At 35.8% G+C, this 21,762-nt stretch overlaps 1 protein-coding gene across 1 annotated transcript in view; it reads left to right on the top strand.

The window, feature by feature from the left end:
• The window catches only part of LOC149802467 (uncharacterized), a 512,180-nt gene that overhangs the window by 324,969 nt on the left and 165,449 nt on the right, over positions 1 to 21,762 (top strand). The window contains exons 82-86 of the mRNA XM_089951513.1: positions 5,737 to 5,919; positions 10,034 to 10,165; positions 16,899 to 17,087; positions 18,027 to 18,335; positions 20,274 to 20,399. Coding sequence (XP_089807639.1) covers positions 5,737 to 5,919; positions 10,034 to 10,165; positions 16,899 to 17,087; positions 18,027 to 18,335; positions 20,274 to 20,399 — 939 coding nt within the window. The remainder of the gene's footprint in view (positions 1 to 5,736; positions 5,920 to 10,033; positions 10,166 to 16,898; positions 17,088 to 18,026; positions 18,336 to 20,273; positions 20,400 to 21,762) is intronic.

Raw genomic sequence — 21,762 nt, 5'->3', positions numbered from 1 at the left:
AGTATTGTAACAGTAGACAAGGTGTTGATAGTATTGTAACAGTAGACAAGGTGTTGATAGTATTGTAACAGTGAGTGGAGATGTTGATATATTGTAACAGTAGACATGATATTGATAGCATTGTAACAGTAGACAAGGTGTTGATAGTATTGTAACAGTAGACAAGATATTGATAGTATTGTAACAGTAGACAAGGTGTTGATAGTATTGTAACAGTAGACAATATGTTGATAGTATTGTAACAGTAGACAAGGTGTTGATAGTATTGTAACAGTAGACAAGATGTTGATATATTGTAACAGTAGACAAGATGTTGATATATTGTAACAGTAGACAAGGTGTTGATAGTATTGTAACAGTGAGTGGAGATGTTGATATATTGTAACAGTAGACATGATATTGATAGTATTGTAACAGTAGGCAAGGTGTTGATAGTATTGTAACAGTAGACAAGGTGTTGATAGTATTGTAACAGTAGACAAGGTGTTGATAGTATTGTAACAGTAGACAAGGTGTTGATAGTATTGTAACAGTAGGCAAGGTGTTGATAGTATTGTAACAGTAGACAAGGTGTTGATAGTGTTGTAACAGTAGACAAGTTGTTGATAGTATTGTAACAGTAGACAAGTTGTTGATAGTATTGTAACAGTAGACAAGGTGTTGATAGTATTGTGAGTGGAGATGTTGATATATTGTAACAGTAGACATGATATTGATAGTATTGTAACAGTAGACAAGGTGTTGATAGTATTGTAACAGTAGACAATATGTTGATAGTATTGTAACAGTAGACAAGTTGTTGATAGTATTGTAACAGTAGGCAAGATGTTGATATATTGTAACAGTAGACAAGGTGTTGATAGTATTGTAACAGTAGACAAGATGTTGATATATTGTAACAGTAGACAAGATGTTGATATATTGTAACAGTAGACAAGGTGTTGATAGTATTGTAACAGTGAGTGGAGATGTTGATATATTGTAACAGTAGACATGATATTGATAGTATTGTAACAGTAGGCAAGGTGTTGATAGTATTGTAACAGTAGACAAGGTGTTGATAGTATTGTAACAGTAGACAAGGTGTTGATAGTATTGTAACAGTAGACAATATGTTGGTAGTAATGTAACAGTAGGCAAGGTGTTGATAGTATTGTAACAGTAGACAAGGTGTTGATAGTATTGTAACAGTAGACATGATATTGATAGTATTGTAACAGTAGACAAGATGTTGATATATTGTAACAGTAGACAAGGTGTTGATAGTATTGTAACAGTAGACAAGATGTTGATATATTGTAACAGTAGACAAGATGTTGATATATTGTAACAGTAGACAAGGTGTTGATAGTATTGTAACAGTAGACAAGATGTTGATAGTGTTGTAACAGTAGACAAGATGTTGCTAGTATTGTAACAGTAGACAAGGTGTTGATAGTATTGTAACAGTAGACAAGATGTTGATATATTGTAACAGTAGACATGATATTGATAGTATTGTAACAGTAGACAAGGTGTTGATAGTATTGTAACAGTAGACAAGGTGTTGATAGTATTGTAACAGTAGACAATATGTTGGTAGTAATGTAACAGTAGGCAAGGTGTTGATAGTATTGTAACAGTAGACAAGGTGTTGATAGTATTGTAACAGTAGACAAGATGTTGATAGTATTGTAACAGTAGACAAGATGTTGATATATTGTAACAGTAGACAAGGTGTTGATAGTATTGTTGTTGTTGTTGTTGTAGGGTTTAACGCCATTTTTCAGCACACGATAGGCTATACATGGCGGCCAGCATTAATGGTGGAGGAAGAACCCGGGAAAACCCCAGAAAGAACCACCGACCCTCGAGAAGCTACTGGCAAGCTTTCTCACATACCCACACTGGCCGAATCCGAGACTCGAACCTACGCAGACAGAGGTGAGATGGCAGTGATCTGTAACGGAGAGCGCTTTAGACCACTCAGCCACTCGGGGCCCCTGATAGTATTGTAACAGTAGACAAGATGTTGATAGCATTGTAACAGTAGACATGATATTGATAGTATTGTAACAGTAGACAAGATGTTGATAGTATTGTAACAGTAGACAAGATGTTGATATATTGTAACAGTAGACAAGATGTTGATAGTATTGTAACAGTAGACAAGGTGTTGATATATTGTAACAGTAGACAAGATGTTGATATATTGTAACATGTAACAGTAGACAAGGTGTTGATAGTATTGTAACAGTAGACAAGATGTTGATAGTATTGTAACAGTAGACAAGGTGTTGATAGTATTGTAACAGTAGACAATATGTTGATAGTATTGTAACAGTAGACAAGGTGTTGATAGTATTGTAACAGTAGACAAGATGTTGATATATTGTAACAGTAGACAAGATGTTGATATATTGTAACAGTAGACAAGGTGTTGATAGTATTGTAACAGTGAGTGGAGATGTTGATATATTGTAACAGTAGACATGATATTGATAGTATTGTAACAGTAGGCAAGGTGTTGATAGTATTGTAACAGTAGACAAGGTGTTGATAGTATTGTAACAGTAGACAAGGTGTTGATAGTATTGTAACAGTAGACAAGGTGTTGATAGTATTGTAACAGTAGGCAAGGTGTTGATAGTATTGTAACAGTAGACAAGGTGTTGATAGTGTTGTAACAGTAGACAAGTTGTTGATAGTATTGTAACAGTAGACAAGTTGTTGATAGTATTGTAACAGTAGACAAGGTGTTGATAGTATTGTGAGTGGAGATGTTGATATATTGTAACAGTAGACATGATATTGATAGTATTGTAACAGTAGACAAGGTGTTGATAGTATTGTAACAGTAGACAATATGTTGATAGTATTGTAACAGTAGACAAGTTGTTGATAGTATTGTAACAGTAGGCAAGATGTTGATATATTGTAACAGTAGACAAGGTGTTGATAGTATTGTAACAGTAGACAAGATGTTGATATATTGTAACAGTAGACAAGATGTTGATATATTGTAACAGTAGACAAGGTGTTGATAGTATTGTAACAGTGAGTGGAGATGTTGATATATTGTAACAGTAGACATGATATTGATAGTATTGTAACAGTAGGCAAGGTGTTGATAGTATTGTAACAGTAGACAAGGTGTTGATAGTATTGTAACAGTAGACAAGGTGTTGATAGTATTGTAACAGTAGACAATATGTTGGTAGTAATGTAACAGTAGGCAAGGTGTTGATAGTATTGTAACAGTAGACAAGGTGTTGATAGTATTGTAACAGTAGACATGATATTGATAGTATTGTAACAGTAGACAAGATGTTGATATATTGTAACAGTAGACAAGGTGTTGATAGTATTGTAACAGTAGACAAGATGTTGATATATTGTAACAGTAGACAAGATGTTGATATATTGTAACAGTAGACAAGGTGTTGATAGTATTGTAACAGTAGACAAGATGTTGATAGTGTTGTAACAGTAGACAAGATGTTGCTAGTATTGTAACAGTAGACAAGGTGTTGATAGTATTGTAACAGTAGACAAGATGTTGATATATTGTAACAGTAGACATGATATTGATAGTATTGTAACAGTAGACAAGGTGTTGATAGTATTGTAACAGTAGACAAGGTGTTGATAGTATTGTAACAGTAGACAATATGTTGGTAGTAATGTAACAGTAGGCAAGGTGTTGATAGTATTGTAACAGTAGACAAGGTGTTGATAGTATTGTAACAGTAGACAAGATGTTGATAGTATTGTAACAGTAGACAAGATGTTGATATATTGTAACAGTAGACAAGGTGTTGATAGTATTGTTGTTGTTGTTGTTGTAGGGTTTAACGCCATTTTTCAGCACACGATAGGCTATACATGGCGGCCAGCATTAATGGTGGAGGAAGAACCCGGGAAAACCCCAGAAAGAACCACCGACCCTCGAGAAGCTACTGGCAAGCTTTCTCACATACCCACACTGGCCGAATCCGAGACTCGAACCTACGCAGACAGAGGTGAGATGGCAGTGATCTGTAACGGAGAGCGCTTTAGACCACTCAGCCACTCGGGGCCCCTGATAGTATTGTAACAGTAGACAAGATGTTGATAGCATTGTAACAGTAGACATGATATTGATAGTATTGTAACAGTAGACAAGATGTTGATAGTATTGTAACAGTAGACAAGATGTTGATATATTGTAACAGTAGACAAGATGTTGATAGTATTGTAACAGTAGACAAGGTGTTGATATATTGTAACAGTAGACAAGATGTTGATATATTGTAACATGTAACAGTAGACAAGGTGTTGATAGTATTGTAACAGTAGACAAGATGTTGATAGTATTGTAACAGTAGACAAGGTGTTGATAGTATTGTAACAGTAGACAAGATGTTGATATATTGTAACAGTAGACAAGGTGTTGATAGTATTGTAACAGTAGACAAGATGTTGATATATTGTAACAGTAGACAAGGTGTTGATAGTATTGTAACAGTAGACAAGATGTTGATAGTATTGTAACAGTAGACAAGATGTTGATATATTGTAACAGTAGACAAGATGTTGATAGTATTGTAACAGTAGACAAGATGTTGATAGCATTGTAACAGTAGACATGATATTGATAGTATTGTAACAGTAGACAAGATGTTGATAGTATTGTAACAGTAGACAAGGTGTTGATAGTATTGTAACAGTAGACAAGATATTGATAGTATTGTAACAGTAGACAAGATGTTGATAGTATTGTAACAGTAGACAAGGTGTTGATAGTATTGTAACAGTAGACAAGATATTGATAGTATTGTAACAGTAGACAAGATGTTGATAGTATTGTAACAGTAGACAAGGTGTTGATAGTATTGTAACAGTAGACATGATATTGATAGTATTGTAACAGTAGACAAGATGTTGATATATTGTAACAGTAGACAAGGTGTTGATAGTATTGTAACAGTAGACACGATATTGATAGTATTGTAACAGTAGACAAGGTGTTGATAGTATTGTAACAGTAGACAAGATATTGATAGTATTGTAACAGTAGACAAGGTGTTGATAGTATTGTAACAGTAGACAAGGTGTTGATAGTATTGTAACAGTAGACAAGGTGTTGATATATTGTAACAGTAGACAAGATGTTGATAGTATTGTAACTGTAGACAAGATGTTGATATATTGTAACAGTAGACAAGATGTTGATATATTGTAACAGTAGACAAGATGTTGATATATTGTAACAGTAGACAAGGTGTTGATAGTATTGTAACAGTAGACAAGATGTTGATATATTGTAACAGTAGACAAGATGTTGATATATTGTAACAGTAGACAAGGTGTTGATAGTATTGTAACAGTAGACAAGGTGTTGATATATTGTAACAGTAGACAAGATGTTGATATATTGTAACAGTAGACAAGGTGTTGATAGTATTGTAACAGTAGACAAGATGTTGATAGTATTGTAACAGTAGACAAGGTGTTGATAGTATTGTAACAGTAGACAAGATGTTGATATATTGTAACAGTAGACAAGGTGTTGATAGTATTGTAACAGTAGACAAGGTGTTGATAGTATTGTAACAGTAGACAAGATGTTGATATATTGTAACAGTAGACAAGGTTTTGATAGTATTGTAACAGTAGACAAGATGTTGATAGTATTGTAACAGTAGATAAGGTGTTAATAATTACACTTTAATATCAACTGTAAATACTTAAAACATTTTAACTTCTTTGCTCCAGTTACGCATTGCTGCCTATGACTCTGCCTTCCCGAGTGACACAGCCGTATCAGTCGTACTGATCCGAGTTATTAGAAATGAAAACGGACCAGTCTTCCAGCAGTTACCCTACAATATACAGCTTGCACAAACAGCTGTAATGGGGCCAATCAATTTCAGGGTTAATGCTACTGATGCTGATGGTGTAAGTAGTACAAGCCTACTATTCTCAGATCTTTTAAGACAATAACTCTAACTTAAGACAATGACCCTAACTTAAGACAACAACCCTAACTTAAGACAACAATCCTAACTTAAGTCAACAACCCTTAAGACAACAACCCTAACTTAAGACAAAAACCATAACTGACGACCCCAAATCCAAAAGTTAGTTATAATAATAATAATAATAATAATAATAATAATAATTTTTGCTTGGAAGATGTTGATGTAATTGAAGTTTAGTTTTAGTAATGATAGAAACAAAAGTTAAGAAATCCTGAACATTCAATGATTTTATTCTTGTCTTGGTTTTGTATGATATGATGTCAGAATTTTTAGGCCTTTTGACTTTGTTGAGTTCAAAGAAAATGGGGCTTAATAGCATAACAATTTTAAGTCATGTACCTGATAGTCATGATCACCCCTTTTTATTTCTGGAAGGAGTGTGTGTGTGTGTGTGTGTGTGTGTGTGTGTGTGTGTGTGTGTTTTGACTTTGTGTTATAATAAAGAGGCTTTAATCCTTTTGAATAGATCTTAAACAAAACATTTCATCTCTGTGACTGGTAATAACATATACACATCTCCCACGATAACTCATGCACAACGGTGTCCACAAACATAGACTGCACTATAAGTGAGGGCATGAATTACTGAGGGACTTCCAGAAACTGCAGGGGTTGGGGGCTAGGGAACTGGGCTGTGTAATGGCTGAATCCTTGTTTTGCAATCATGTTGATAATAGTTGTTAATAACATACTTTTTCTAATGAAGTTGTTCCTTATTCTGTATAAATAGGATTTATTTTCAAAATATCCAACATGTGAAAGATCGTTCCAACTAGTTTCAACTACCATCACGTGTATGCAAAAAAACATCTGTGTAGTAGTCACTGCATTTTGTTTTGTTGATTAGTCTGGTTCCCAGAGCATTTAACAGTATAATGCCAAGTTAGGAGTCAAAGTAGCAGGGAACTAAACTAACTGTTGATACACCACCAAACAAGATACCTTTTTATCAAAAACTAGTGGCATTTATTTTGTGAGTCACTCATCTATGTCAAAACTCAATTTTTGTATTGTTCAGTTAGTACAATATTGATGTCGTGTTTCATTGGAAGTAATAGTGAAACTTCTTGCCCACAATGGTCCATGTCTGAAACCAAGCTCTAAGTGCCAGTTCAGGAATTCTCAGAAACTTGCTTGCCTGCATTAGTCCATATCTGTGAAACCAGGCTCTTTATTTTGCAAAGTATTTGTTTTGCTTGGTTGCCTTGCTATCTTTGATAAAATGTATGAATGAGTCAGTTAATTTAAGGTAGTTTATGTTACATACACAATAACATTTAGATTGTTAGATTGATCAACTGAAGTGAGTTCACCCAACATGTGACCAGGGCCGATATATTTTAAGAAGGATGGATTTGCATGCCTTTTAACTTTTCTTTTATTTCACCTCCTTTATTTGATTCAAAAGACATAATTAATGTGATAATACAAATGAGGCCAGCCTTTAATTCAGTGCAACAATACAACAAATACTTCCACAAGTCAGTTATCAAAACACGATTGGCACTTAAATAGGTTCTCAGAGAAATGCTTGCAGACATAGCTGTTATGGTAGAGTGACTCATTTTATGTTTAAATACACATTGCATATATGATGATTACACTTAAGAGGAACTAAAAGATAGAATTAAAACACAAATTTCACTTAATAAAAATTATGGCATTTAAATATTAATGTACTGCTTACACTAGGTATTTTCATTGATCGAAATTTCCTTGAATATCTTATTACGATGTACTAAGAATGTTGTTTGGAAAAAAAATGTAACCAATTATATGACTTCTTATTAAAAGCTGATAATTTCAAAATGTTGATTAAAATTTCTAGGTCCGTTCTACCACTTTTGACCATAAAACAAGCGATATATCAACATTTCATTTACCAATTTTGATAGCAATTTTCCTCAAGTTCAATGAAAAGGGATCAATTTTTGGGGGTATTTTCTGGTTTTAAAAAAATGGGATCCATGCCTGACCCTGCATTATAAGCGGGTTCACAAGTTATCAGGGCGCGAGTTATCGAGGGAGTGGTGTATTAGGGAGAAGCTGTTATTCAGTAGGTACTCCCTTGATCCATAAGCTGTTATTCAATAGGCACTCCCTTGATCTAAAAGACATTAGTCACTCTCTTAATCCACATGCTGTTTTTCAAAAGGTGCTTCCTTGATCCAAAAGCTACTATTTAAAAGGCACTTCTTTGATCCAAAAATTGTTATTCAAAAGGCATTCCACTGATGCAGAAGCTGATTTTCTATGGGTACTCCTTTGATCCAGAATCTGTTATTCAAGAGACACTCCTTTAATCTGGAAACTTGTTCAATAGTTGTTATTGAGTAGGCACTCTTGATTCAGAAGCTGTTGTTTAATAGGCACTTCCTTCCAGAAGCTGTCATTCAGTAGGCACTCCCTTCCAGAAGCTGTTATTCAGTAGGCATTCCCTTCCAGAAGCTGTCATTCAGTTGGCACTCCCTTCCAGAAGTTGTTATTCATTTGGTACTCCCTTCCAGAAACTGTCATTCAGTAGGCACTCCCTTCCAGAAGCTGTTATTCAGTAGGTACTCCCTTCCAGAAGCTGTTATTCAGTAGGTATTCCCTTCCAGAAGCTGTTATTCAGTAGGCACTCCCTTCCAGAAGTTGTTATTCAGTAGGTACTCCCTTCCAGAAGCTGTTATTCAGTAGGCACTCCCTTCCAGAAGCTGTTATTCAGTAGGCACTCCCTTCCAGAAGCTGTTATTCAGTAGGTACTCCCTTCCAGAAGCTGTTATTCAGTAGGCACTCCCTTCCAGAAGTTGTTATTCAGTAGGCACTCCCTTCCAGAAGCTGTTATTCAGTAGGTACTCCTTTCCAGAAGCTGTTATTCAGTAGGTACTCCTTTCCAGAAGCTGTTATTCAGTAAATACTCCCTAAGATCTTTAATATTCAAGATGATGAATCTTCTATCACATGGATTGTACACCACAGTATGCTGGAGTGCATGGAGAATTTTTGAACCTAAGTGTATAGGCCGAGGGGTTAAAACAATCAAAATACTTCTTGGATTAGCACATATTTCCATTCTTGGATTTGTACATATTTCCATTCTTGGATTTGTACATAATTCCATTCGTGGATTTGTACATTATTCCATTTTTGGATTTGTACAGAATTACAATCCTGGATTTGTATAGAATTTCATCTAAAAATATTTCCATGTAGTGATACAGCATTGAAAGAGGGAACTGTCTAGAAATCATAGAGAACTCAGGCACACGCTAAAGTACGCTAGCAGAATAGAAGCATATCAAAACCATTTGTGACACCTTTATGGAATTGTTTGCACCAGTTCAATAAAAGCAAGTTGTCTAGAGAATTCAAGTTTGTGAAAATTAACTTAGTAATGTTTAAATTAAGAATAAGTCATCTTTCAAATCATCATAATGGACCCTTTGATGATGCCTGATGTGTGCCAGAAGTACTATAATTAAAAAAGGTAGACTGTTATGCCATGGCTGTATAATTTCTTAAAGACCAGAGTGTCTTGGGTTCAAGTCTTTCCTGGGTGCTCGACCAAATACTTGTAACAGCAGACCATGTTTGATTGCTATTCTTGCATGATCAATTATTTGGAAGATAAATTGGAGTTTTTGATGACAAGAAGCCAGTACAAGTGCAATTTCTGTGTAAGAGTATGGCTGACATTTTAATAGTACATGCCTGCATCTTGGTTACTGTTGACTAAGAAATTGGCATAAAGTCAGATTAGATACCTTAGAACTACTTAAATTTAGTCACTGTAATGAATTTTCCCTTAATTGGGCAACTGCAGTAGCATAGTAGTGTAATGGACTTGGAATCTAGGTCTTGGGTTCAATACCTGCTAGCATCAATATGTACTTGGGAAAGGAATTTAGCTTCCATTTCCTTGGCATGGTATAAGTAATAATGTCTTTAAAATATACAAAAGCAAACAAAATATTATCTTAATTGAAAATTGTTATATATCACTTGTTCAGTATTTTTCCACTGTATCTAAATGTTTTCTTTTTCTTCAGGACATTGTAAGATACAGCATTCTGAATGTTCCTCAGAACTCCATAGCCAGGGACTATTTCTATCTGGCCCCTGACACAGGCTATCTATGGCTTATTAAATCCCTTACAGGCATTTCTATCTCACAGGTTTTAGTAAGTAAATACATTCTTTATTTTTATTTGAAATTAATGGGGGTGGTTCCTGTAATTTGTAGAGCTCACTGACCTTAAGGTCTGTAATTTGTAGAGCTCACTGACCTTAAGGCCTGTAATCTGTATAGCTCACTGACCTTAAGGCCTGTAAATTGGAAAGCTCACTGACCTTAAGGCCTGTATTTTGTATAGCTCACTGGCCTTAAAGTCTGTAATTTGTATAGCACTCTGACCTTAAGGCCTATAATTTGTATAGCTCTCTGACCTTAAGGCCTATAATTTGTATAGCTCACTGACCTTAAGGCCTATAATCTGTAAAGCTCACTGACTGTTGTTGTTGTTGTTGTTGTGGGGTTTAACGCCATTTTTCAGCATGATAGGCTATACATGGCGGCCAGTATTAATGGTGGAGGAAGAACCCGGAAAACCCCGGAAAGAACCACCGACCCACGAGAAGCTACTGGCAAGCTTTCTCACATGCCCACATTGGCTGAATCTTAGACTCAAACCACCGCAGACAGAGGTGAGATGGCAGTGATCCGTAACGAAGAGCGCTTTAGACCACTCGGCCACTCGGGGCCCCCTCACTGACTGTAAGGCCTGTAATCTGTATAGCTCATTGGCCTCAAAACCTGTAATTTGTATAGCTCATTGGCCTTAAAGTCTGTAATCTGTATAGTTCACTGACCTTAAGACCTGTAAATTGTAAAGCTCACTGACATTAAGGCCTGTATTTTGTATAGCTCACTGGACTTAAGGCCTATAATTTGTATATCTAACTAACCTTAAGGCCCGTAATTTGTATATATAGGTCCATTATCTGTGTACTGTCCATCATTTTGATCAATATATCTACATTTAATAACTGAAGTCAAGTCCAACAGTAAACAACATAGACCCTAATTGCTATCACACAATGTGCTGGCAGGTCAGGCTATATGTTCTATGTTTTACTGATTACTCCTTACAAACTGCATTGACCCTGATTGCTATCACATAATGTACTGGCAGGTCAGGCTATCACATAAAGTACTGGCAGGTCAGGCTAGCACATAATATACTGGCAGGTCAGGCTATCACATGATGTACTGGCAGGTCAGGCTATCACATAATGTACTGGCAGGTCAGGCTATCACATAATGTACTGGCAGGTCAGGCTATCACATAATGTACTGGCAGGTCAGGCTATATATATTGTATGTTTTACTGATTACTCCTTACAAACTGCATAGACCCAGATCTGGTAACACATTATGCAATGGTATATCTGGGTCCGTGCAGTTTGAATTTAGACTAGACTTATAAGCAAGTATATGCACTGTGCCATTGTGAGTGTGACTATGTCACTTCATTTGTTTATGGCCTACATATTTTGAGTGTGTGTCATTTCATTTGTTTATGGCTTACATATTTTGAAAAGTGTATCACTTCATTTGATTATGGCCTACATATTTTGAGCGTGACTGTGTCACTTCAGTTGTTTATGGCCTACATCTTTTGAGTGTGTGTCTCTTCATCTTTTATGGCCTACATATTTTGAAAGTGTGTGTCTCTTCATCTTTTTATGGCCTACATATAATAATAATAATAATAATGACCTTATTTAAAGAGGGTAACACAATTAGTTAAAAACTAATCTACCTTGAGGCCCTCATACAAAGGAATTTATTTATTTAAGCTGCATCTCTGATATATAGAGTGGGACTGTGTCACTTTATTCTTTTATGGCCTACATCTTTTGAGTGTGACCATGTCACTTCATTCTTTTATGGCTTTCATTATTTGAGTGTGACTGCATCACTTCATTTTTTGATGGCCTACATAATTATAATAATATTGTGGACTTAGTACAGCACCTAATCTTTAGAAACCCAAAGCACTTTAGAATATTAGATAGCATAAAAACATAAACAGTGATAAGATTACAAACCCTAAGCACTTTAGAATATTAGATAACACTTAAACAATGACAAGATTACAAAAGCAAACACCTTGAAATTACTAAACAAAATGAAGATGTTAGGTTTGCTTAGAATGTCATGCATTAGTTGTGTTCTGTTTATTGTATGGAGGTTTTTCTTAGTAGCAAATAGAGATGGAGGGTTAGGGAATAATATACTGAGGTGATCTGATGGTTCATTGGACATTAATGAAGACTGCAGAATATTAACATCAGATCTATGAAGAATCCAGTCTAAAATGTGAGCATGTTTATGGGTGGTTTGGCTGACTGAGGTTGAAAAGATGAAGAGTATCCAGGAGTTTTGATGTGTATGGATTTCCAGGAAAAGTAAAACTTGAATTTTGAAGAATTAGAAGAATAATTAGGTAGCTGCTTGTCAAATTTCCAGACTCCAGAAGGTTAGAAAACTGTCCAAAAAAAAGAGAAATTCATTCACCTTGTTTCTTCATCATGGAGGAGGGCTGTAAGAATAGCAAAAATGGACTGACTTTTGTTGCATTGTGAGTTTGTTTTGGACCAGTTCAAATGATGTTGGTTTGAAATTGAAAGTTATAGTGTAGTTAAGATAGTGAATTATGAAGTTCTTTGTTATGACAGCAATCTTGCCTCCACAGGCATGGGAATAACTTGATAGAGTAACTGGAGGGTGTTAGATCCACTCATTTTGCCTGACAACATTTCTTTTTTTCACTGTTGTTTACATTTAAGTAAAGATGAATGTAGTCCCAGGTTGTTAAATCTAGTGCACAGCGTAAAATCAAGTGCCAAGGAGAAGTTATTTAATGTAATTAATGAGGATCCATTTTAGCATAAACAGGTTGACTGTAACATCATGGTTTCAGAATAAAAGACAAATGTAATACAGGTTGGGCAGAAAGACTGAGAAAAAGCTGAACAATTCTCTCACCCCTAAAACAAGCAAATGAAGAAATATACTACAAAAGAATAGCCAGCATGACAAAACCACCAATGAACACAATCAACAAATACATATGACATGAGAACAGGACAAAAATCCAGAGCAGCTGCCTCAAGCCTGTTAAGTAATGGCGGCCATCTTGATCCATTTGAATGTGACTTTGACATCGGCTGAGTGTGACAGATTGGTGTCACTTCTTTTTGTTGTGGCCAACATTGTTTGAGCATGTGTAATTTACTATGACTTACCAGTACTATTCACCAGCCACTGTCACTGGATGACACTGAGTGACTACATCAAAACTTTTCTGGGGATTTTGGTGGTGGAGGGGACACAAACTGTTGCCTGTACAGACAGTATGTTGGACTCAGAATCCATCCAGAGAAGCACTACACCATAATATAAAAGTTGGTCACTGTATTGACCAGCTGTGTTAATTTTGGCATTTTATGTCATTTTTTTATAGAATGAATTTAGTACTGGATAATGGATATAAATAACAGAAAGAAAAATACCCCTAGTGGAAATGGGGACACTCCACTTGTATAGATTATCAAATAATGTAAACATTATTTGTTTAGTCCATAAATAAAATGATCATATCAAGTATTATTCATTCCATATGTGTACATTGATAATAAATGCATGTCTGTTTCAGTGGATGTAACAGCATTCAGGTTAACAATTCAGTTGAAGCTGTTTCCAAACAGTAATTATCACTGAAATGGTCTCCAAACAGTAATTATCACTGAAGCTGTCTCCAAACAGTAATTATCATTGAGGCTGTCTCCAAACAGTATTTATCAGTTATTAAACTGTCTCCAAACAGTAATTATCATCTATCATTTCATATATATGTCAAGGTAATGCATGGACCACTCAACAATATTGTCTGCAATTAGCAATGGAGTTTTATATCCACATCTTTGACAATATACTGTGATAGGTTTTCTACCCAGAACCTTGTCTGCACCTAATGATTCTAGCCAGAACCTTGTCTGCACCTAATGAGGGAGATTTATAATATTTCTTACATTGTTTCATGAGGATAAGTAGCTGAAACAGGTTCATGATTCTATATGAATTTCCCCACCCCTCACTCTTGTATATATGAATTTCCCCACCCTCACTCTTGTATATATGAATTTCCCCACCCCTCACTCTTGTATATATGAATTTCCCCACCCCTCACTATTGTAAATATGAATTTCCCCACCCCTCACTCTTGTATATATGAATTTCCCCACCCCTCACTCTTGTATATATGAATTTCCCCACCCTCACTCTTGTATATATGAATTTCCCCATCCCTCACTCTTGTATATATGAATTTCCCCACCCCTCACTCTTGTATATATGAATTTCCCCACCCCTCACTCTTGTATATATGAATTTCCCCACCCCTCACTGTTGTATATATGAATTTCCCCACCCCTCACTCTTGTATATATGAATTTCCCCACCCCTCACTCTTGTAGTGATATGGAGTTGAATATTTTTTTGTTGATTTGAAATTTTATTTTAATCTGAACTCCAGCAGTAGAGGCTGTATGTGTGTGAGAGAGAGAGAGAGAGAGAGAGAGAGAGAGAGAGAGAGAGAGAGAGAGAGAGAGAGAGAGAGAGAGAGAGAATGATCCTTAGCACAGGCTGGATTGAAAGAATTGTCACTATTAATTCAAGTTCTTGTTTTTATAAATGTTCAAATACCGGTACTACTGAATGTACCTAGTTACAAGTCAAGCCCAACCACAGACAACACAGACTCTACATAATGCTCTGACAAATCAGGGTCTATGCGGTTTGCTGTACTGATTACAGCTTATCAACTGCATAGACCCACATCTGTTGGTGTGTTAAGCAATAGCAGATCTGGGTTAGTACTGTTTGCAGATGGATTTGACTTATAAGTGAGTTTAGATGGTAAGGATACAATTAATTCCAACTTAGATAAAGTTTCCAGTTTAAATACAAACTCGGACTGTTAAAATTGCAACCAAATCATCATAGAAAATACCTGCCTGATGAAAAGACTGTCTAAAAAGGATTCTCAAGCTGTGTTCTTCTCCAACTGAAAGACCAGCAACAGTACATGGTCCTCCAGACTTGCTCTTTATAAACTTTGAACATTTCAAGCTGGCCATGAAGACCAGTTATATCAAATTTTTACCAACTTGTCCAGAAAATTAGTAGCATCATACTGGCAGGGAGGTACTAATTTTGACCACTGCAACCAAGGGACCACAGAATATTGTCCTCTCAGACAAATGTCATTTCTGTAGAAGTTAAATAAACAAGGGACCGCAGAATAGTGTCCTGTCAGACAAATGTCATTTCTGTAGAGGTTAAATAAACAAGGGACCACAGAATAGTGTCCTGTCAGACAAATGTCATTTCTGTAGAGGTTAAATAAACAAGGGACCACAGAATAGTGTCCTGTCAGACAAATGTCATTTCTGTAGAGGTTAAATAAACAAGGGACCACAGAATAGTGTCCTGTCAGACAAATGTCATTTCTGTAGAGGTTAAATAAACAAGGGACCACAGAATATTGTCCTCTCAGACAAATGTCATTTCTGTAGAGGTTAAATGAACAAGAGACCACAGAATAGTGTCCTCTCAGACAAATGTCATTTCTGTAGAGGTTAAATGAACAAGTGAAATGAGGAAAGTGTCCGTTATATGAAGGTGCCACTAAATTGTTGTTTCATGTTTATTTATGCTGTGTTTGGACCAAAAGCCTTTGATGCATGTAATAATTTATATCTGTGTGTGGACCATAAGTATTTGATGCGTGTGTTAATGTAAGGACCATCATCATTTGATACATGTGTTAATGTAAGGACCATCATCATTTGATACATGTGTTAATGTGTAGACCAGAAGCATTCTATATATGTAGGATGTACCATTAGTTTTCCATACGTGCACTGTGCTGTTGTAGATCATATAAATTTAATCTTTTGGCAATTGCATATATCATTTGGTTTAAATTTAATTTTCTTGTATCAAAAATATGTCATATTACCACATATTTTCCTGTGTTTTCAAATTTTTGTTTTTGTGACATAGTTTGTATATTGTTCTTACATTTCTTAAAAATTGTGATGATTACTTTTGAAAATTTTATGATTTTCACATGGTACATATTATGTTTTCACATGATACATATTATGTTTTCACATGATACATATTATGTTTTCACATGATACATATTATGTTTTCGCATGCCCCATTGTGTGTTTAATGCACTCAGATATCATTCAGAGTCTTAAGAATACTGATGCATTGGAGAGTTAGAAAAATGTGGTCCATTTAACAGAACAACGCTTGCTTGTACTTTAGTGTGATAAAGTATACTTGTACTTCAGTGTGATAAATTACACCTTGTACTTTAATATGATAAATGGTGATAAAGTATATTTGTACTTTAGTAACATAAATTATACATGTACTTTAGTGTTATAAATTTTACATATACTTTAGTGTTATATATTATACATCTACTTTAGTGTTATATTTTATACATGTACTTTAGTGTGATAAATTATATGTATACTTTAGTGTTATATATTATACATGTACTTTAGTGTTATATATTATACATGTACTTTAGTGTGATAAATTATACATATACTTTAGTGTGATATATTATACATGTACTTTAGTGTTATATATTATACATGTACTTTAGTGTGATAAATTATACATATACTTTAGTGTTATATATTATACATGTACTTTAGTGTTATATATTATACATGTACTTTAGTGTGATAAATTATACATATACTTTAGTGTTATAAATTATACATATACTTTAGTGTGATAAATTATACCTTGTAATTCTTCAGATACAAGTACGAGCAACAGATCAGAGAGTGATAAATGAAAGGACAGCAGATGCCACTATTGTAGTAACAATTATCAGAGATCAGTTCCCACCTGTGTTCCAACAGACTCCATATTCTGTACGAATCACTGATTCTCAGGCTGTTAATTCATCTATCTTTACCGTCAGGGCCACAGATCAGGACCTAGTGGTGAGTGGGGCATGAGGATGTCGTAATTCGTTGGAAGAAAATCCAGATGTTACCATTGTTATTTATGCTTTGTTGTTATTTGCTGAATACAGTGTCTTCTTCCTTCTATTAGACTGATCATTCCAGAAAGAGTCCAGAATAAATAGATTACATAGTGTAACTAATGAAGTTAAAATGTTAAAATTTTGTGTGCAAAATGAATGATAACCTTTCATCTGCAGATGCATTCAAAAAGTCATCAGCTTTAGATAAGTAATGTCAGTTAAATTTTCCAGAAACCAGTTGCAGGACTGAATCTTGGTTGTGTGACCAAAACGTTTGGATGGGATATACTTCTTTAAGTTTTGTTAAAAATGAATGAGGAAAGAATATTTTGACTTTACATGAAAACATTTAATTAAGAAGGGAAGAACCTTTTGGTTATACTTCACAACATTAATTAAGGAGGAAAGAACTTTTTGACTATACTTTACAACATTAATTAAGGAGGGAAGACCCGTTTGGCTATACTTTACAACATTAATTAAGGAGGTAAGACCCTTTTGGCTATACTTTACAATATTAATTAAGGAGGGAAGACCCTTTAGGCTATACTTTACAACATTAATTAAGGAGGGAAGACCCTTTTGGCTATACTTTACAACATTAATTAAGGAGGGAAGACCCTTTAGGCTATACTTTACAACATTAATTAAGGAGGGAAGACCCTTTTGGCTATACTTTACAACATTAATTAAGGAGGTAAGACCCTTTAGGCTATACTTTACAACATTAATTAAGGATTTACAACATTAATTAAGGAGGGAAGACCCTTTAGGCTATACTTTACAACATTAATTAAGGAGGGAAGACCCTTTTGACTATACTAGGAAGAACCTTTTGACAATACTTCACAACATTACTTTTGGGATCATCCTCTTTTTTGGTATTATCTTTTAGGGTACAATTATATATGAAGTGGTTGGTCTGTACCCAGCTGAGACCTTCTTCCATGTTGGTTCTGATGGAAGAATCTTTGTTGACAGAGATTTGCGTGAGGATGAATTAGCAAGAGGGCAGTACACATTAAGAATAATTGCCTATGACTCAGCCTATCAGGCCGACTTTGACACTGAGGACTTGCTGATCACTGTCGATAGGAATCCACTTCGACCAGTTTTCAGCCAAGGAGCATACCGTCTATCTGTGTCTGAGCTATATGCTATGGGAACAGCAGTCCTTAGAGTCAGTGCTTCTGACTCTGATGGGGTAAGTTTTGTTCTGTTTAGAAACTACCTTCATCTAATGATTGGAAATATTATATCATTACATTACATTTAATAATAATAATAATAATAATAATAATAATGATAATAAATCATTTATTTTTAGAGTGTAACCCAGTAATTACTATTTTTCATTAAGGTCCCTGATACTACAAGATTTCTAGAATACAAAATCTTGAGACGGGAAGGGTAATGCAAATCAATTCTTTATGTATAATTTAACTTTGTCAAACAATCCCAGCTAGCAACAGCATCATGTGATGTTATGGACAAAAACAATGTGTGTGTGTGTGTGTGTGTGTGAGAGAGAGAGAGAGAGAGAGAGAGAGAGAGAGAGAGAGAGAGATTTCAGCACAGCAAGTAACTGGGAGGTATTGCATAATATTATGTAAAGATCATCAAATATGAAGGGAAATCATACCAGTACTGTTGGGGAGTGAACCTTGCCAGTACTGTTTGGGCAGGAAATCATACCAGTACTGTTGGGGAGTGAACCTTGCCAGTACTGTTTGGGCAGGAAATCATACCAGTACTGTTGGGGAGTGAACCTTGCCAGTACTGTTTGGGCAGGAAACCATGCCAGTATTGTTGGTGTGGGAAACCTTGCCAGTACAGTCAGTGTTGGTAACCTTGCCAGTATTGTTGGTTTGGAGACCTTGCCAGTACTGTATGGGTGGGAAACCAAGCCAGTACAGTCAGGGTGAGAAACCATGCCGGTATTGTTGGTGTGAGAAACCTTGCCAGGTGTGGGAAACCTTGACAATACTGTTGGGGTGGGAAACCTTGCCAGTACTGTTGGGGTGGGAAACCTTGCCAGTACTGTTGGGAAAAGTTATAAGAGATAAGACTTCAACACATAATGATAATGATATGAATAGGACAAATTCATGCCAATAGTTTTGAATACTTTTGGATGCAGTTTTCTTTTGGACCACCTTTTATAGGTTTCTCTTGCCATCCTGTTGAATTCCACATAATTTCTGTGCTGATTAAGGCCAACACGAAATTGTTCACACTATAGCCTGTGATTTTCATTATCACTTCAATCAAATTACACTCATTAAATAAAATGGCACTGTAACAATACCTCACCTTAATCATTGAAATATCCTTTATCCCAAATAGTCAAAACTTCCACATCATGTTTACTTACTCACTGCTTGCTAACAAATGTGACCCTGACTAGTGCTGATGTTGTTTTGGAAGACTGGGCTTTTCCAGGTTTAAATGTCACATGACCTTGCTGATTGACATGATACAGGCACATTATTGCATGGTTATAGTTATTTATTACTTAATGTTTTGAGGGTGTTAATTCATTGCTGCACAAGACATTATTGTCTTGCAAGATAATGTAATGCTAGAGTATAGTCATTCAATAATTATAGTATGCATGCTGGTACTTGTTCTGTCTAGCCATTCAGTAATTATAGCATAATGCTGGTACTTGTTCTGTCTAGCCATTCAGTAATTATAGTGTTATACTGGTACTTGTTCTGTCCAGCCATTCAGTAAGTATAGTGTTAAGCTGGTACTTGTTCAGTCTAGCCATTCAGTAAATATAGTGTTAAGCTGGTACTTGCTCTCTCTAGCCATTCAGTAATTATAGTGTTATACTGGTACTTGTTCTGTCTAGCCATTCAGTAATTATAGTGTTATGCTGGTACTTGTTGTGTGTGTGTGCGTGTGTGTGTGTGTGTGTGTGTGTGTGTGTCTTCCTTCCATTTGCTAAGACATGTCCTTATTTAAAAGGTAAAGTTACCTGTCATTGATGGAGGCAATTTCTATCACTCCATCACAGTGTAATGAATCGATTTCTGTATTCATAAATAAATGTCTTTTGAAATATATGATATGTTTGTGACAAACTTGAAATGTGATTGTATCATTAACATTAGGTTTGTTTCATTCCTTTCTGTAGGTAAAATATTACATTACTGGGGATGTAAATAATGAACAGTCTGCAGACTATTTCTACATCAACGCAGATACTGGCAGCATCTATCTGCGTCAGCCACTAACCAGAGCCCCACTGGCTTCCTACTCAGTAAGTATGTGTGTATGTCTTACTATTAATAGCGAAACTGCAATGAGGTACTGGGCCATTATAGTGAATTGTAAGCTACAGTGAGGTACTGGGACCTTGTATTGAATTGCAATCTACAATGAGGTACTAGGACCTTGTAGTGAATTGTATGCTACAGTGAGATACTGGGACCTTGTATTGAATTGCAATCTACAATGAGGTACTAGGACCTTTTAGTGAGTTGTAAGCTACAATGAGGTACTAGGACCTTTTAGTGAGTTGTAAGCTACAATGAGGTACTAGGACATTTTAGTGAGTTGTAAGCTGCAATGAGGTACTGGGCCATTATAGTGAATTGTAAGTTACAGTGAGGTATTAGGACCTTATTGTGACTTGTAAGCTACAGTGAGGTACTAGGACCTTATTGTGACTTGTAAGCTACAGTGAGGTACTAGGACCTTATTGTGACTTGTAAGCTACAGTGAGGTACTAGGACCTTATTGTGACTTGTAAGCTACAGTGAGGTACTAGGACCTTATTGTGACTTGTAAGCTAAAATGAGTTACTGGGACCTTCATGGTGAATTGTAAGATGTGATGAAGTACTGGTAACTTTATAGTATATTGTCAAAAGTCAACTTCTTCAATTATAATTGTTTATGCACCCCACCACCACCATTAGTCCAATCTTGATTTGGCCCTGTCAATTTATTCATGTGTCTGTCATTGTAGAAGCACTTTAGCAGGATTGAAAATAACATTATCCACTTGGAGTCGACAGATAAAATGTAGCTAGCTTAAGCAGATATAGTTGGCCTGATTCGATTTTCAGGCAATCACAGGCTGACACTCCTGTAAGGCCACTTCTGATTCAATTATCAGGCATTCACAGGTACCCTCCTGTAAGGCCACTCCTGATTTGATTTTCAGGTAATCACATGTCCCCTCCTATAAGGCCACTCCTGATTCAATTTTCAGGCAATCACATGTCCCCTCCTATAAGGCCACTCCTGATTCAATTTTCAGGCAATCACATGTCCCCTCTTGTAAGGCCACTCCTGATTCGATTCTCAGGCGATCACAGGTACCCTCCTATAAGGCCACTCCTGATTTGATTTTCAGGCAATCACAGGTCCCTTCCTGTTAGGCCACTCCTGATTCGATTTTCAGGCAATCACAGGTCCCCTCCTGTAAGGCCACTCCTGATTCAATTTTCAGGCAATCACATGTCCCCTCCTGTAAGGCCACTCCTGATTCGATTCTCAGGCAATCACAGGTACCCTCCTATAAGGCCACTCCTGATTCGATTTTCAGGCAATCACAGGTCTCTTCCTGTTAGGCCATTCCTGATTCGATTATCAGGCAATCACAGGTACCCTCCTGTA

This window comes from Sinohyriopsis cumingii, chromosome 3 (genome assembly GCF_028554795.1).
Source record: "Sinohyriopsis cumingii isolate HCF-2022 chromosome 3, ASM2855479v2, whole genome shotgun sequence".
NCBI classification, from domain to species: Eukaryota; Metazoa; Mollusca; class Bivalvia; order Unionida; family Unionidae; genus Sinohyriopsis; species Sinohyriopsis cumingii.
Note: the sequence above shows the minus strand (reverse complement) of the source record. Positions and strands in the feature narration are given on the sequence as shown.